We start from the raw sequence: 18,649 nt of genomic DNA on the forward strand, positions 1-18,649 counted from the left end.
AATAGAAACATGTGATCAAGTGATTCTTCAGATTCATTGCAAAAAGCACAGGGGTCAACTTCAAATTTAAATCTATGTCTCAAAAATCCAGCGGTTGGATAGTTTTTATTGATCAATTTAAAATGAGTTTCCTTGACTTTGGGGGGAATGGGCCATTTGATATAGTTTGAGTGGGATTTTTCTTGTGACAAACTTAAATAAAGACTGAAGTGTCAGAATAAAACCCTCTGTGATAGTCGTTAAATGATCTCGACTTAAAGACAGCACTTATAAACTTGTTGTTACATTTCTTATCCAATAACCCATAATCCTCAATACCTAACACAGGAAGTGCTGTCTCAATATCTACACACATTAGAGCACTTTTAATCAAATTAATAAGTGGCAGGGGAATGGCTTTACAAACCTTTATAAATTCTGCATGACAATTTAAACCATATTTGTTCAAGAAGGAAGCAAAATCAATTACATTCCCAATATCATCTAGCAGATCAGTGACAAAAACTATCCCTTTCTCAAACCAGCTTTGTTTAAACAAAGATCTTCTACTCTATTGTTCCATAGAGTTGATCTATGGGGTGAAAAATTATGATTGAACAGCATTTTCCAGATATTGTGTGAACCTGTGAATTTAAATCAAATTCACAGGTTCATTCTTATTCAACTGGACAATCCTCAGATCTTCATCCTCCTAAATTTCTCACCTGCAGACGTCAATGTTCGGTGAGATTTAGGGACTAAATTGTGGAATGATTTTTCCCACTTGGCAAAGACTCTTCCTCTTTGAAATGTTACAAAAGACGTTTGAAGGACCACTTGACTTTCCCAATGTAATGTTATACATGTATCCATGTTCTTTTTGTTGTTTTTTTTTTTTTTGTGTGTGTTTCACTTATAGTGACGTGTACCGTCTTATTTTCTCAGGAGTCAATATAAGTATAAATTGTAAAAACTATATCCCATGCACACTCACACACACTTATTTTTTTGTCTTTATTCTTTATTATTTATATATTGCATTATTAGTTTGTCATCACTTTTGTGTAGTTATACTTTTTGTTTTTGTATGTTAATCTTGTGTTTTTTATAACACATGCAATTTGAATATCTTCGGTGGAGGCTTCAAATAAGCCCATTGGGTTTTTTAACTCTTCCTGCACCTATAGTATTTCTATTTGATATTTCCTGTATATTTAAAAAAAAAACTGTGCAAAACAATAAACTAAACTAAACTAAACTAAATTGAGAATCTGCTTGTGGAAATTTGACAATTTAACAGAAATCTTGCCCACTTCAAAATCACATTTTAAGAGAAACTCTAATCCACCTATTTTACAAGTACAAATACACTTTTTTTTTATATAAACTTTATTTAAAAGAATACAGAACATGTGCCAGGGGTGATGTTCGTTATTCAAAAAGATTATATATATTACACAAGTCTACGGTTTTAATAGCCTTTTCATTTGTTGATTTAGTGATTAATTTTAAGTAAAGTTCCATTTCTTTCTGGAAAACATAAAAGCAAGGGGTTTTCTTTGAAAATTTACTCTTATGAATGTGAAATTTGGCAAGAACTAAAAACAGATTTATCAAAATGTAACATTTTCCTTCTTTCTTAGGGAAACAATGTAAATTAAAATTTAAACTAAATAAAATAAAAATAAATATATACAATAAAATAAAATAATAAATAATAATATATAATAATAATAATAATAATAATAATAATAATAATAATAAAATTAAAATAAATATATAAATATATGTAAATAAAAAAAAAATAAGTTATAATAAAATAACTTAAATAAAACTTAAAAATTAATAGATCCTAATAGTCCTGTAAACTTGCCTTGCCATAGCCGACGAGGCGCTGCGCATGCGCGCGGGGGCATACGTAGAGCAGTCTGCGCGCGAAAAAGCGCCAACCGGAAGTGAGCGTCGCTGAGGGGAAACGGTGGCCGGTCCAGGATTTGAATCTCTCCAAAAAACTCCATAATCTGCAAACATCTCCCTTAATATGGCAGACACAAAGGTAACACCGCGCGTTACGGCTCTTCTAACGCATCCCGCTTCCTTTGAAACAGCGATTTCGCGACAGATTTGGCATTTATTTGTCAAAATTCACCAAAGTTTTTGGAAACTGAGCGAGAACGGGAGAGACGATGCTGTGATTAAAAAAACACACTGAATTAGTGTTTTCAAGTCCCCCCAAATGTGCAGTTTGTAGGGTTTTTTTAGGGGGAGATGTGCAGGTTTTTAATGATGTGTTAAAGGGTTTTAATCGCAGATGTGTGGAGAGTGAAGGCAGCGTGTTAGCATCGCCCACCCGGCTCTCACAGCACAAAGATATCGACGCAGAGGCTACGGCGTAGTCGCAGAGTCTACGGCGTAGGGTACGCGGCGACGCACACCGTACCGGTTGCGTCGCCGCGTAAACTACGCCGTCGATTTAACGCAGAACCATAAATCAGCCTCGGCTGGCGCTGGCCTTTAATGGAGCAATAAAGCAACTATTAATCGCTAAAAAATAATAATGTGCACCTATTTATATATGCATTGAGTTAAAGTAGAAGATAACAGTACAGGTTTTGGATCACAGGGCCTTTTATATTCTTTACTGTTCACTAGTTCTTCCATATTTCACTTGCTGTGCAGAAATGTGGGGAAATAATAACTATAAAAATAACTATAAAACTCATTACCAGAGATGTCTTCAGTATTCACATTCATTACTCAGGTAGAAGTATAGATACTAGAGTTTAAAAATACTCCTGTTGAAGTATCAACTCAAGTTTTTTACTCAAGTAAAAGTATAAAAGTACTGGTTTCAAAACTACCTAAAGTGTAAAAGTAATGTAAGGGGGAAAAAGCCATTGGAAATGAATTCCTTCCTTCCTTCCTCCCTTCCTCCCTTCCTTTTCTCCCATCCTCTGCCTTATTTCCTTCCTTCCTTCCTTTCTTCTTTTCATTCTTCCTTCCTTCCTATCAACTCAAGTTTTTTACTCAAGTAAAAGTATAAAAGTACTGGTTTCAAAACTACTTAAAGTATAAAAGTAAAAGTAATGTAAGGGGGAAAAAAGCCATTAAGGACAAAAGCCATTGAAAATGAATGTATCTTAGTATAATGTAAATATATTAAAGAACCATATATGTGTACTATTGAGCATTAACATGTGTTTCAGAGAGCAGGAGATATGATGACTAGTTGCCTATAAGTATTGTAATGGTGCAAAAAGTCAAACTTCAGAGGCGTGTTATCATTTATCCTAACCTTTATTGGAATGTACATCCAAGTTTAGTTGCAGGAATCTGAGGGAACGGATGTAAGAACAAAACTGGACAAGAACATCTGAAACAACCACAACCAAATTCACTCTATCCGGATGGAGCAATTTAACTGGATAGTTTTTATTAAAGGCCGAAATGAAATAGAGTAACAAGGCTGTTTTTAAAATGTAAGGAGTAAAAAGTACAGATAATTGTGTGAAAATGTAAGGAGTAAAAGTAAAAAGTCGTCTGAAAATTAATTACTCCAGTGAAGTATAGATAACCAAAATTTCTACTTAAGTAAGGTAACGAAGTATTTGTACTTTGTTACTTGACACCTCTGCTCATTACTCATAGTTTAAAAAAAAAGAGCAATACGGTACATTAATAAGGCTGGATATCGAGATCACACTAAACTCACTATTCTTACAGTCTAAAGTACTAAAATTTATGGATTTAGTGGCATTTCAATCTAAACAAGTAATGTTTAAAGCAAAATATCATTCACTACCGGATAACATTCAGAAATGATTCATTGGGAGGGAAGGGGGTTATAATTTAAGGGGAAACCTAAACTTTAAATCTTTATTTGTGCGTACAACAAAAAGAAGTTTTTGTGTATCAGTTTGTGGAATTAAACTGTGGAATGATTTGAATTTGGAGTTAAAAGAATGTACAAACATAAAACTATTTAAGAAGAAATATAAAGAAATTGTTTATTTGAGGTATAAAAGTGAAGACTGTGTTTAAAGATCAGCAGCTGTGTCATGCTGTCTTTGTATGTTTGTAAAGATATACGTATTATATTTATATCATAGTTATATTATTTTTATGATAGAGCTTACATCTGGTATTAAACAGGTTATTTTTTGTAAAAATTATATATGTATAGTATAAAAAGTAAATACAAACATATAATTTATGTTTAGTTGTGGAAAGGGGGTGGGATTAAATAAACTGAATTTCAATGTTGTGTTCTCAAGGCCTGAAAAGTGCTTGAAATTATAACTCTGTCTTTCACAAAATTGGGATCAGACTGTGTAGTTTAGTTATTACAAGGAGAAATAAAATCAGTAAGATGAAACATGACTAGATACAATGTACATACTTGTGATTAAAAAGCAGAAAAAACTATTATGAATATATATATTCCTGTAGATATTTTACCCCAGAGATAAGGTGCTTGAAGATTTTTAAAATGACCCTTGAAAGTTCTTGAATTTGACCTTGAAAAATGTGTAGGAACCCTGTAATCTCTAATGCAAGTTGTTCAACAATTTAAAACATAACCACGACATTAGCACGCTCTAAATATGTAAACTGGTGGAATAGAATAAAATAAGCTTTATTGGCCAAGTATGAACATCAGAATCAGAAAGAAGTTTATTGCCAAGTAGTTTAACACTAACATGGAATGTGTTGTGGTGATTGGTGCAATACAAAAGAGCAAATAATATTAAAGGAAAAAATGTACGAGTTGGTTCTAAAGTGGTGGAGTAATGAGGTAGTAGTAGTAGTAGTAAATATTTATTTCGGTCAATCACAAACAAAAATCAACGAACAAGATAACACAGGTTTTTCCCTGGTCAACATTGTGATGCATTAATGTGAAAAATAAGGTAAAACAGGGAATTTGTTTTCATTTTTTTCACTCACTGAACCCAGATTTAAATAGTTACAAACAGTAATAGACAAATGGCTCTTATTAACATATGGGTCAATGACGAATAAGGATTTTCAACAGGTCAATTTTAAAATAATAAAAAAAGAATATATATTGCAGTAGTTCAAACATTAAGAATGTTGTGTACACATAAATTCATATAAAAAGTTTAAATTAAGGGATTTCAGAGTTTTTTGTCAAGATGAATTGGCACTAGACTTAAAAAAGGTAATGTGGTGCAACCATGATTCATATTTAAATTAATTTCCTTGACATCTTTTTTTACAGGTTTTCAGTATTATACAAAAATGGTTGTTTTTTTAATGTTCGCGCCACATGATATTTCATAAAATGGACATCAGTCAAACTTTTTTTGTATATTATGATGGAAATATAAATACAAATGTGTTGCAATCTTACACACTACTAGACACTTCGGAAATCATGCCAGATTGGGCAGATTTAAAAACATTAAGTGATTTAAAAAAAAAAAAAAGGTTTTCAAAACAAGAGTCACACTACGTGACATTTTGACGCTTAAAACAACAACAAAATCCCAGATAACTAGTATTTTTTGTAAAATTCAAGTGAGTTCATATGTGGGACAGGTAGTTCATATATATGGTATTTTATTTATCCATTTAAACCTTTTTTGAATTTAAAAAAAATCTGTTTTTCTGAAAATATAGGCGTCATGTCATTGACCCATATATACAACTTAAAAGTTGTTTATAGTTCATTTCAGTGAGCCCTAAAAGGTTTATGGGCTGATTTTAATATCGTGGAGTAACATATTCATTACTGAGCCACAGTTTTCTGTTTTTTACACAAATGTTTTTGTTCTTTTCACTTGTAGGGAGTTCGTGTCAACACAAATGTTAAAGATGCTTGTCTCAGCAACAGTGACTTTCAAAGGGCTTTGTCTTTCTCCCCTACACGAGCAACCTTTACCCACTGAGCTCTCAAATCCCTCTATTGAATCCTTCACGCCCTGTTTTTCACTGAAGTCATTGCAGCATCCACACACACCCCAACTTGGTTGAATGATTGAGTTGAATTTAGTGCTGGGTGGTACCGAATACCGGTGTTTATTTTTCTTATGATATGAATTTTTCATATACCGTAATACCAGTGAGTATGTACAATAGGGCTGTTCGATTAAGCGATTTTAAATCGTAATCGCGATTATGTAATTAGAACGATGTTAAAACGTGAAAATCACAAAATCGATTTTTCACTTTTTTTTTAAATTTTTTATTTAAAAAAAAATATTTTTTTTAACCTTGTCTGCACACATATTGATGATTGATACCATATTAATGATTGATGGAAATACCTCTCAATACCTGCGACAAGTGCCCCATCGGAGAGGCTCTTTAGTGTAGGAGGGGGCGTTGTAACATGCCACCGGGCATCCCTCAAGCCTAACGCGGTAGACCGGCTCGTGTTCCTTGCAAAAAACTTGCAATAATACAGATTTTGACCTATAGAACACTATACAGAACAGGTTTATAGACTCATTGATGTTGACCAGATGTTTCACATTTATTTCACTTTGTGAATGACAATAAAATAGACTGCTTAAAAGGTAAAAAATAATACCAATTTAAAAAAAAAAATATCTCTGACAGTGAATTTAACACTTTTAATGGCCTTAAATTTGGCAATTTTCAGTATCACTTTTTAATACTTTTTAAACCCCCGCGGAAACCCTGTTATTTTACAGAGTTTTGCACTTTATTCATTCATTTTTGGTTTAATAAGAGCAAAGTTTGCACTATAAGCCCAATGGGGCAAATGTTCAATAAAAAAACAGCATATTTGAAATAATTTCTTTGCCTTTTGTCAATTCACAAAGTAATCGTAATCGAAAATCGGATTTTGAGAGAAAGAAATCAAGATTTTATTTTTGGGCAAAATCGAACAGCCCTAATGTACAGTAGCGTAGACTAAACGTTGGGAACGCCGCGCAGCGCTACGTTCCGCCGCGCCGCTGGACATTGTAGTAGTGATGCACCGATTGTTCGGTAACCGAAATTGTTCGGCCGAAAATGGCAAAAAAAAAAAACTTTCGCTGTTGGGTGGAATAAGTGGGGAAAAAAAACCAACAATTGATAACGGCGTTGTAATATAAGGAAATAGACTGGCCGCTCCCGTACCGGTTGCACCACAAACGTAAATCGTTGGCCAACCAAAAACTAACCACATAAGAATTTGACCTAACATTCACCAGGAGGTGGAACCAAAACAACATAATGCTGGGAAATTAAAAAAATGTTCAGTTTTTTATGTTCAATAAATATTTTCTACCTTGTAATTTTTTAAAAGATTTTTTTCTTTGAAAAGCATGCCTAAATCTAATTTATTTGATTTATGCATCCTCATGACAGTAAAATAGGCCATTCTAAGCCAATTTACTGCAGCAATTCCTTTCCAAATCATTAGAAAATGTGGTTAACACCCAGTTGTGCATGAAAAAGAAAATACCGTGATATACCGTGAAACCGATATAATTTTGAAAAATACCGTGATATAAATTTTTGGTCTTACTGCCCAGCACTAGTTGAATTAACTCTTTTTTTTATTATTATTGTGTGTTTTCAGGACCAGGAAGACCACGAAACCCCTTCAGAAACTGTCGAGGACCCGAACCACGATCCTCACTTTGAGCCCATAGTCTCTCTCCCTGAACAGGACGTGAAAACATTAGAAGAAGATGAAGAGGAGCTCTTTAAAATGTAAGTTGCTTTCTTGGTTTTTAGTGATTTTATTCATTCATTTATTATTTTCAGCCTTGTTCTGTTTACTATATTGGCTGTATTGGTTTACTTTGTTGGCTTGCATATGTGGCTGAAGCTAAATGTTCAACTAGTACGGGGGTCGGCAACCCGCAGCTCTTTAGCGCCGCCCTAGTGGCTCCCTGGAGCTTTTTCAAAAATGTTTGACTTTTTTCCCCCTGTTTTTTTTCTCTTTTTCTTTTTCCTTTTTTAATCTCGAAATTTTGGCTTTTTTCTCGAAATTTTGGCTTTTTTTCTCGAAATTTTGGCCTTTTTTCTCGAAATTTTGGCCCTTTTCTCGAAATGTTGGCCTTTTTCTAGAAATGTTGGCCTTTTTCTCGAAATGTTGGCCTTTTTCTCGAAATGTTGGCCTTTTTCTCGAAATTTTGTTTTTTTCTCGAAATTTTGGTTTTTTCTCGAAATTTTGGTTTTTTCTCGAAATTTTGGTTTTTTCTCGAAATTTTGGGTTTTTTCTCGAAATTTTGGGTTTTTTCTCGAAATTTTGGGTTTTTTCTCGAAATTTTGGGTTTTTTCTCGAAATTTTGACTTTTTTCTCTGCATTTTGACTTTTTTCTCGATTGTACTTCAACATTAATCTCAACATTTCAACATTAATCTCGACGTTTTGACTTTTTTCTCAACATTTCGACTTTTTTCTCGACATTCCGACTTTTTTCTCCAAGTGCATAATGGAGAAAAAAAAATCTCTCCCCAGTTATAACTAACATAGATAAATGCAGCATGTGTTGTCTTCATTCTAAGGCTTATATAAGACTTTTCATTTTTTGCGGCTCCAGACACATTTGTTTTTTGTGTTTTTGGTCCAATATGGCTCTAAAACATTTTGGGTTGCCAACCCCTGAACTAGTATATTTGTTTGATAAGTAGTTTTATTTTGGATCCAGATAATAATACTTGGAAAATGTACAAATAAAAAGATAAACACCAAATGTAGGGACAAACATGGTGAGAGTGACACTTTTATCTGAACCAAAATCCAGAACACAATAAATGCTATTTACAAATCCTATAAGCATCTGTTTGCCTGGTAACAAAAGATATTGACACATTCACGAATATTGATAACGTTTCAATGAAGTATTCTGTAATTTCTCTCAGGCGGGCTAAACTATATCGTTTTGCCTCTGAGAACGACCCGCCGGAGTGGAAGGAGAGAGGAACCGGTGACGTGAAGCTGCTGAAACACAAAGAGAGGGGAACAATCCGCCTCCTAATGAGGAGAGACCGGACTTTGAAGATTTGTGCCAATCATCACAGTGAGTCAAGTTTACCAGAATGGTCTCATTTGGGTTTGAACTGAGGAACAAAGTTTAATGTCAGTCAACATAACAAATATGATCAATTGTTGTTTTTTACTAGTGAAGTTTGTTAACAATCATTCAGAGCACACCATTTGTTTCCATTTGGTTTAAAACGCATCTGAATCCTTTTTAAAGATTTTTTTTTTCAGTTTAGTAGCTTTCCCCTTTCCTTTCAAAACCTTTTTAATATCATATGGTGTAAATATTGATGTGTGAAAACATTTTGATATTGGCAAAAGAACATCAGAAATCTCCCTGACGCTGCCGTGTAAGTGGGAGATCGATACGGCCTCTATTCACTAATGTTTTAGTTAAATTATTATACGTTTGGGGGGGGGATACCTGTCAGTCCAAAGGTTTTTGCTTAATGAGACAACAAAAAAATGAAATCTCATCCTCACTAGGTCTCTAAAATCCATGCAGCCTAAAATGAGGCATAAGAAGAAGAATAATAGAACTTTATTAATCCCACAGAGGAGAAATTTGCTTGTGCAGTAGCAAACATACACACTCAACAAATTTACAAATACACACAAAGAATGAAAGGTATATAAAATAGGGCTGCAACGATTCGTCGACGTTGTCGACAAAAATCGATAATCAATTGTCGACAATGAATTCCATTGTCGACAATTGTTGCCAGACGTGTTTTTCCAACGGAGTGAGGCGTCTCATTTCAATACAATCTCTGCCGAGAGTCGCGCATGCACGATAGCGTCTCTGCCGAGCGGTAGTGGGTAAACAATAATGACGGCGTCCCGTCCTGTAGCAGCCGCACGTAACAAAACTTCTAAAGTTTTGGAGCCTTTTAGCCTCGATACGGTAAATAAAAAGATGACTTGCGAGGTTTGCAAAGCAGACCTTGCTTATCACGGGAGCACGTTGGTAATGCACGAGCATTTGAAGAGAAAGCACGTCGGGTCTGGGTGACAGGTTTCAACAAATGATACACCAGTTCAACCCAGAGAACGTCCTGCCATCCAGAACCCATTTCACCCACTTGATGGAGAAAAAATATGAGATGTTTTATTTTATTTTTTATATAACACATTTGGCTGTTCTTAAAAAATGAAAAATAATGGACAGAGGTTTATTTATTCATGGATTTATGTCTGACTGATCAATGTGCCTGTCCTTGGTTTTAAATAGGCCATTTTATTAACTTTTTGTATAAACAGCGGCAAAGATGAATAAAATATCTACAGGACTGTCTCAGAAAATTAGAATATAAGTTCTTTATTTTCTGTAATGCAATTAAAACCACAAAAATGTCATACATTCTGGATTTATTACAAATCAACTGAAATATTGCAAGCCTTTTATTATTTTAATATTGCTGATTATGGTTTACAGCTTAAGATTCCCAGAATATTCAAAATTTTTTAGATAGAATATTTGAGTTTTCTTAAGCTGTAAACCATGATCAGCAATATTAAAATAATAAAAAGCTTGCAATATTTCAGTTGATTTGTAATGAATCCAGAATGTATGACATTTTTGCATGACAGAAAATAAAGGACTTTATCACAATATTCAAATTTTCTGAGACAGTCCTGTATTTTTCATTGAAGTACCCATCTTTCTCGTGTTTATTATCATTTGCCACAAAAATAAAGCGACATACTAATTTTAAGAAAAAATGACTAATTATCCGATTAGTCGACTGATCGTTTCAATAGTCGGTGACTAGTCGACTATTAAAATAGTCGTTAGTTGCAGCCCTAATATAAAATATATAATAATATATATAAAGCATATCCTAAAAAGAAAAAAAAATTAAAATAACCAATAAATAGCTAAATTAAAAAAAAAAGAGCAATATAAAAAAAGAACAATGTACAAAAGAAATACTAAACCCACAGAAATACTAAACACACAAGTCATAATGGGTCATTTAAAAAAAGAAGTTGCCACCCGGACACCGGCCTGTTGAGCCATCCAAGGAGAATTTCACTGAATTTTGGGAAATCAATTTCTAAATTCATATCATTACAGGCTTACACTTTTTTTTATAGCCCGAAAAGGAAAGAACAACCACCAGAAATGACAAAGCCCGTTGTCATCGATAATGTTTGCTCTTATATTAAAATGTGGTGATCTAAGTGAAGGGTTACCAGGTATTAATGTTACAATACAACGCAGACTCACTCTGTTCTTCGCTGCTCGCTCCAGCCTGGAACTTTTTCTGTCTGCTACATGAACATGCAGAATGTAACGTCATACTGGACTTCTAAAAGCCCGGTGCCTTTATGTTCTGCTACATTAGTTTACTGTCAGGTTTTTTTAACACGTTTTAAGTTATTATTGTTCGAGTAAACTTGGTTCCAACAGGGTCCATACGTTTTTAAAAAACCTGGAAAAGTCATGGAATTGGAAAATATCATTTTCAAGGCCTGGAAAAGTTTTGGAAACATAAGTTCACCCCAAACGTTTTGGAAAAGTCGTGGAATTTATTTTTCTCACTTAATGATAACATTTAATAATAACAGCCTATAAGGTAGATTTAAAATTGATCAATAAATATTTCGTATCTAAAAGTCTTGTGCGTTCTCACGCGTGACGTTCCTAGCGTCTTGCGTATCATCAGGGTTTCCGCGGGGTTTTAAAAAGTATTAAAAAGTGATAAATGAAAATTGCCAAATTTAAGGCCATTAAAAGTGTTAAATTCACTGTCAGAGGTTTTTTTTTTTTTTAAATTGGTATTATTTTTTACATTTTAAGCTGTCTATTTTATTGTCATTCACAAAGTGAAATAAATGTGAAACATCTGGTCGACATCAATGAGTCTATAAATCTGTTCTGTATAGTGTTCTATAGGTCAAAATCTGTATTAATGTTAAAAGGTCCGTGATTAACACTTAATGTTGTGACAGTTTTTAAAAAAAATCTGAAGGTAGTGAAAAAGGTATTAAATTGGTATTAAATTTAACATAAGGATTGCTGTATAAACCCTGATCATACAGATCGGTTATTACAGTTATATTAGATTACTATACAACATATACTACAACATATTGCTGGTATATCAGTTAGTTTAAACAAATGTTTATTTTGTGTTAAACCATAATTGTCAATAGATCTCCACTGTGGAGACTTTTTACATAGTTTTATTCCTATATTTCATTCGTACATTGATATTTTAGAGGTCATGTACAGTCATGGAAACTTGTGACAAATGACAAAGCCCGTTGTCGTCAGTCAGTGTTATGATTTTTGATAGAAGTCAATAAGAATTCGAAAATACAAAGGCTAATAATGAAAATATGCTGGCGTTCACAACACAATCCAGACCGATGCGATGATGGAGTGGAGTTTAGTGTCTATCTAGTATGTTTACCAGTGTCGTTTCTGGTTAACTCTGATTCGCTAGTCAATGGCCATAAAGGCCGACGGCTCGTGGCCGATTCTACGTGTAAATCACTCTGGACTCACAAACCCGACTCCAGTCACCGACTTCGCCCAACGACGTCTCACCCTTTACTTTCACCACGTCGGCTGTGGGATCAGATTCAGTGATAAAAGCTCTCTCTTTTTCTTGAATGAATGAATGAATTTTTATTTCGAACATGTATATAAAATGAAAGTAAAAATAATAATAAAAAGATAAACATTTACATCTTCATATTCACATATGTTTGAAAAAAAGGAGTAGGAAGAAGTTTACACTTTTTCCTAGTTCCTACCCCTTTATAACTCTATGGATTTACATTATTGCTATTATATCTACACAATATCCATATAAATAGTCTATATAAATGCTACGTAAACATGCCTGTTATTACATAATTATCCATATAAGTATATAGACAATATAAATATTACATAAATATTATATCAATATCTAGAAAATACAACTATTATATACATCTATATAAATATACACTATATAAACTACATAAATATCCCTATAAATATATGTGGTACATACCCAATAAATACATTAACATATATTACATAATTTCAACTTTTCCTCTCAACAGATAATATAACTACATAAATATCTAAACATATCTTAAGCAAGTATAATATACAATTTTTCCCTATTTTATTTGTTTCTCACACTCCTCGTTAACCCATTTCCTCTTCCATATACCTGTTTATAAATTATTTTTTGTATTACTTTTTAAACAGATTTATGTTATTACTTTGTTTCATTTCTCCCCTTAAGATTATTATAGCCCCTTTTTCTCTCAGTGAACATTCCTCTGATATTTTTTGGTAGTAGATTATTCTTTGCTTTGAACATTATTTGCGCTGTTTTGTATTTAACCTGATCCATAAATTTCAGTGTGTGTGACTTTATAAACAGTGGGTTTGTGTGTTCTCTGTATCCTGCATCCTTCTTAAATAAAAATACATATTTAAGAGGAAATTTTCTGTTTAGTAGTCGATGCCACGAGGAAAACGATATCAGATCTCACTGACGATGGATTTTTGAGATGACAAAACTCTTGAGTTAGTATTTTAACATGGTTTATGAAATGATCCCCAGGTTGGACCATTGTGGTTTATGCAACTGTGTAACTGAGACAAAAACCCTCAAACCAGCTAGATTTGATTTTAGTGACGTATATTATTCATACCTAAATATGTTTAAACAGACCGTTTTTCAAACTCCATCTAATCATTTCTCTCTACTGCTCTCAAATCTCTCACTTGGAAAATCGACCTTGATACATTTAATGTTCATGTTCTATACATTGGATTTCTTGTGTCGGGGTTTTCTCTACGTGAATCCAATATTGTTTATTCTTTGTTTATTTATTGGTAATATTTACACTTAATATCAGAATTCCACTGTAATCCCATGAATTCCCTAGCATTATTATTCATATATTCAAATTCAGGAATTAAGGAGTTTTAAAAAAAATACTTAGGTTAAAGTAAAAAAAAACAACAAATCTTGTAAAATGTCTTATGTAATCCTGAGATGCAGTGACCGCTAGGCCTGTGTTGAAAAAATCGATTTCCCGATTCTAAATCGATTCTCATATTAATTCCTAAAAATCGATTCATATGTCTAAAGATCGATTTTTTTTTTTTTTTTTTTTTTTTTTTTTTTTATGTATTTATTTATTTTTTCATCATTACATTACACCTTCTGGTTATTTTTTGTTTATCCCCAAAAAAGGAATGTTTTGTTGGACACGAGAATAACTGGTGCCATGTTTTTGCCTTTAAATATGTTTAAAGGTATGAAAACATTAAAGTGTTAGGTTATAATTGCATAAATGGTCTATATTTCATTACTTTATATACTGTCTTGGGGTTACATTTGCAAAACATGCTAAAAACCAAATGCTCAAAAATTAAAAACCAAAATAGACCGAAAATGGAACAAATAAAAACGGAATGTGGGAAAAAATAAAACTGATTTCATCCGTCTCTGTTTCCTCCCTGGATCTGTTTGGTAATTCTGCCCCACGATGTTTCTGAAAGCAGTTCTATCAGCATTCTGGGAGCTGATTGGTCCTTACAGCATCATTAGCTGCAATACTTGCTGTTTAATCTCAATATAATACTAGTAGTAATATTCTGCATAACTACAGTCATATAATTCATGCAACATCTGAAAAAACAGTTTTAATAACACTAACCCAAATCAATATCGGATCGAATCAAATCTTGATAATCGATTCTGAATCTTAAGAATCGGAATCGAATCGATTCTTGATATTTGAATCGAATCGATTCTTGATATTTGAATCGAATCGATTCTTGATATTTGAATCGATCCCCAGCCCTAGAGACCGCTTTGGAAGTAAATACATAACATTTCCTCTGTTTACAGTCACCCCCATGATGGAGTTGAAGCCCAACGCCGGCAGTGACAGAGCGTGGGTGTGGAACACACTAGCAGATTACGCTGATGAATCCCCCAAACCGGAACTGCTGGCAATACGCTTTTTAAATGCAGAAAGTAAGTGTTTATACTCAAATCCAGTATTACAGTTAAACATGTTTATACTTGTTAACACTGGCTTTAAATACTGTTGGTTGTTTTGCAGATGCTCAGAAGTTCAAGGTGAAGTTTGATGAATGCAAGGAGGAGGTCAGGAAGACTCTAGAGACAACAGGTACCGATTTAAGTCCTTATAATGTAGCGTATCATTGAATAGATGCAGGTGAGCCGTTTTGTCTAGTAATGTTTGCTCTTATATTAAAATGTGGTGATCTAAGTGAAGGGTTACCAGGTATAGTTTTGTATCTTATGTTACAAAACAACGCAGACTCACTCTGTTCTTCGCTGCTCGCTCCAGCCTGGAACTTTTTCTGTCTGCTACATGAACATGCAGAATGTAACAACATACTGGACTTCTAAAAGCCCGGTGCCTTTATGTTCTGCTACATTAGTTTACCGTCAGTTTTTTTTAACACGTTTTAAGTTATTCTTGTTCGAGTAAACTTGGTTCCAACAGGGTTCATACGTTTTGAAAAAACCTGGAAAAGTCATGGAATTTGAAAATGTCATTTTCAAGGCCTGGAAAAGTTTTGGAAACATAAGTTCACCCCCAAAAGTTTTGGAAAAGTCATGGAATTTATTTTTCTCACTTAATGATAACATTTAGTAATAACAGCCTATAAGGTAGATTTTAAAATTGATCAATAAATATTTCGTATCGAAAAGTCTTTTTTTTTTGGTTAAAATGTGTATGAACCCTGTTCCAAGTCGTGTGTTCCTTTTAAAATCATATCGCTAGCAGCAATATTTGCCGGTTTGAATCAAAATGTCATCCATATGAATCGTGTATTAAAGACAACGTTTGCAATAAAACATCTTCAGTGGGTCGGACACGGAAACGCAAGTCTTTTAGCCAGTCCCGATCAATATACGGGTATTGCTTCACTTCAAATGAGGGCTATTTTTCATGCTACATCACATTTCTTAAACCAAACTTTAAAGGATGCCAGTGTTAGTTTTGAGGTGAGTCTATAGCAGGGGTCGGCAACCCCGGCTCTGGAGCCACATGCGGCTCTTTAGTGCCACCCTAGTGGCTCCTGGAGCTTTTTCAAAAATGTTTGACCTTTTTTTCTTCTTTTTCTTTCTTTTTTCTTTTTTTTCTATTTTTTCTATTTTTTCTTCCTTTTTCCTTTTTTAATTTCGACTTTTTTCTCGACATTTCGACTTTTTTCTCGACATTTCGACTTTTTTCTAGAGATTGTACTTCAACATTAATCTCAACATTTCGACTTTTTTCTCGACATTTCGACTTTTTTCTCGACATTTCGACTTTTCTCGACATTTCGACTTTTTTCTCGACGTTTCGACTTTTTTCTCGACGTTTCGACTTTTTTCTCGACGTTTCGACTTTTTTCTCGAGATTGTACTTCAACATTAATCTCGACGTTTTGACTTTTTTCTCGACGTTTTGACTTTTTTCTCGACGTTTTGACTTTTTTCTCGACGTTTCGACTTTTTTCTCGAGATTGTACTTCAACATTAATCTCGACATTTTGACTTTTTTCTCGACGTTTTGACTTTTTTCTCGACGTTTCAACTTTTTTCTCGACGTTTCGACTTTTTTCTCGACGTTTCGACTTTTTTCTCGACGTTTCGACTTTTTTCTCGACGTTTCGACTTTTTTCTCGACGTTTCAACTTTTTTCTCGACGTTTCGACTTTTTTCTCGAGATTGTACTTCAACATTAATCTCGACGTTTCGACTTTTTTCTCGGCGTTTTGACTTTTTTCTCGACGTTTCGACTTTTTTCTCGAGATTGTACTTCAACATTAATCTCGACATTTTGACTTTTTTCTCAACGTTTTGACTTTTTTCTCGACGTTTCGACTTTTTTCTCGACGTTTCGGCTTTTTTCTCGACGTTTCGACTTTCGCCATTTGCCTTCATTCTAAGGCTTACATTATACAAGACTTTTCATTTTTTGCGGCTCCAGACATTTGTTTTTTGTGTTTTTGGTCCAATATGGCTCTTTCAACATTTTGGGTTGCTGACCCCTGGTCTATACCAATTATAATATTATTTCTAACTCCATGTTGAGCAGCTAAGTAAGAAGTTCCTGAACAGTTCAATGACCTGTTTCAGTTCCACCAACGATGTTATTGACAAGATGCTCCGATACACGTTTCATGCGGACGAAATTTTGATTCAAACTGCGTACGTTGCAGAAAAGCGACACAAGTTTGCAAGCGCAGTTGGGTGCAAATTAAAAAAGCAGGAATGCATTTTTTTTTAATATAAATTCTGACTTTCAAAGCTCACTGACTCATATGTTTTACTGTTTTGCAACAGGCGACACTGATAGCGCCAACAAGGTGGTAGAAAAGCTGGAGGAACTCTCTGTAAAAGACAAGGTGTTGGATGAAAAGAAAGAAGAGGACAAAAAGGAGACTGAGAAGGAGAAAAAGGAGGAGAAAGCTGAGGAGAAGAAATGAAAACAAGGACTTCCTTTGCTGATCTCCAGTTTATCAGTTTTTCCTCTTTTTCTACAATAGACTAAATGAACTGAATTTGGAAACTTGCATACCTTTTTTTTTTTTTTTTTTTTGTCTGTTTTGACTCAAGATCACAAGACCTTGATGCTACTGGGGAAAAAATATTAGTAAATTTATCAAAAAAAAAAAAAACCCCAGAAAAGTTCTTTCCCTTCCACTCATTTTCCTCTTCGCACCATGGGATGTGGCGCTTTGTCATCCTCGTCATCAACAGTTCGATGTTTTACCTCTGACAAACTGTGAAAAAGGCTTGTGATAGCGACAGTTCCCACATTGGGTTATTATTTTTTTTTAAATGTTTAATTTTTTGTTGTGAAAGGGTTGGTTTGCATGGAGGGAGAATAATGTAGCCTGCTTGTTAGCAGCAAAGCGTCAGGGACCAGGCATTGTGGAGGTGCATTCTAACTGAATCCACATGATGCATCTCGGTGTGCCTTCAGTTCCACATTTCCACTGTTGCAGCACCAGTAACGCGAGGACTTCTCAGTGGATGCCTTTTTAGAAAAAGTTTTTTGGTTCCCCTCTTTAAAACTGTGTTCTCGGTAGCTCGCTATGAGAGGAATCCACTCCCACCGGTAGAGGGGCAGCAGACGGACGGGTGTGTCCGCCCACGACTGACTGATAGATCAGATGCACTTAGCATTTTCCTTTTTTTGCTTTTTTGTCTTAAACATCTTAAAAACTTACCAAGTCTCAAACGGTTCATGAGTTTGATGTAGCTCTTCTTTGACCCAAGTTTTTCCACATCAGGAGATCCAGTTTGTATTCTTTAACCCGTAACATTCCCTGGCTTTAAAGCATGTAGAGTAAAAATGTAACTGTGCACAATCTGATCTGTGTTCTTACACCCCATCCCCCTTTCTCTCCATTACGTTCTTTACCTTGCCTCTTAAGTGCATCTAAGTGCCAGGGCATCTGTAAAAACACATATATGGATTCAATGTTGCTCTTCATTTGCACTCAAGTGATCTGAAATGTTTCCTCCTACTTCAAATAAAAACTGTTGAAGACCACGTTTGTTTTCATAAACGTTACTTTTTTCCTTTTTTTTTTCTCCCCCCTCATGGAGGAAGTGAAGCAGCTCCTTGCTACATACAGGACTGTCTCAGAAAATTAGAATATTGTGATAGTTTTTTATTTTCTGTAATGCAATTTAAAAAAAA

At 34.2% G+C, this 18,649-nt stretch overlaps 1 protein-coding gene and 2 non-coding genes across 3 annotated transcripts; all 3 read left to right on the forward strand.

Annotated features, from left to right (window-relative positions):
- Positions 1–1,912: 1,912 nt before the first annotated feature.
- ranbp1 (RAN binding protein 1) lies at positions 1,913–18,499 on the forward strand. Its single transcript, XM_061730363.1, has 6 exons — positions 1,913–2,035; positions 7,538–7,671; positions 8,830–8,987; positions 14,824–14,952; positions 15,041–15,109; positions 17,284–18,499. The coding sequence occupies exons 1-6, from the start codon at positions 2,021–2,023 to the stop codon at positions 17,424–17,426; spliced, it is 648 nt and encodes a 215-aa protein (XP_061586347.1). The 5' UTR covers positions 1,913–2,020; the 3' UTR covers positions 17,427–18,499.
- Positions 11,171–11,299, forward strand: LOC133451661 (small nucleolar RNA SNORA77). Its single transcript, XR_009783204.1, has one exon. It is a non-coding gene; the product is annotated as a small nucleolar RNA SNORA77 (small nucleolar RNA).
- LOC133451662 (small nucleolar RNA SNORA77) lies at positions 15,259–15,387 on the forward strand. Its single transcript, XR_009783205.1, has one exon. It is a non-coding gene; the product is annotated as a small nucleolar RNA SNORA77 (small nucleolar RNA).
- Positions 18,500–18,649: the final 150 nt, after the last annotated feature.

Source organism: Cololabis saira, chromosome 9 (genome assembly GCF_033807715.1).
Source record: "Cololabis saira isolate AMF1-May2022 chromosome 9, fColSai1.1, whole genome shotgun sequence".
NCBI classification, from domain to species: Eukaryota; Metazoa; Chordata; class Actinopteri; order Beloniformes; family Belonidae; genus Cololabis; species Cololabis saira.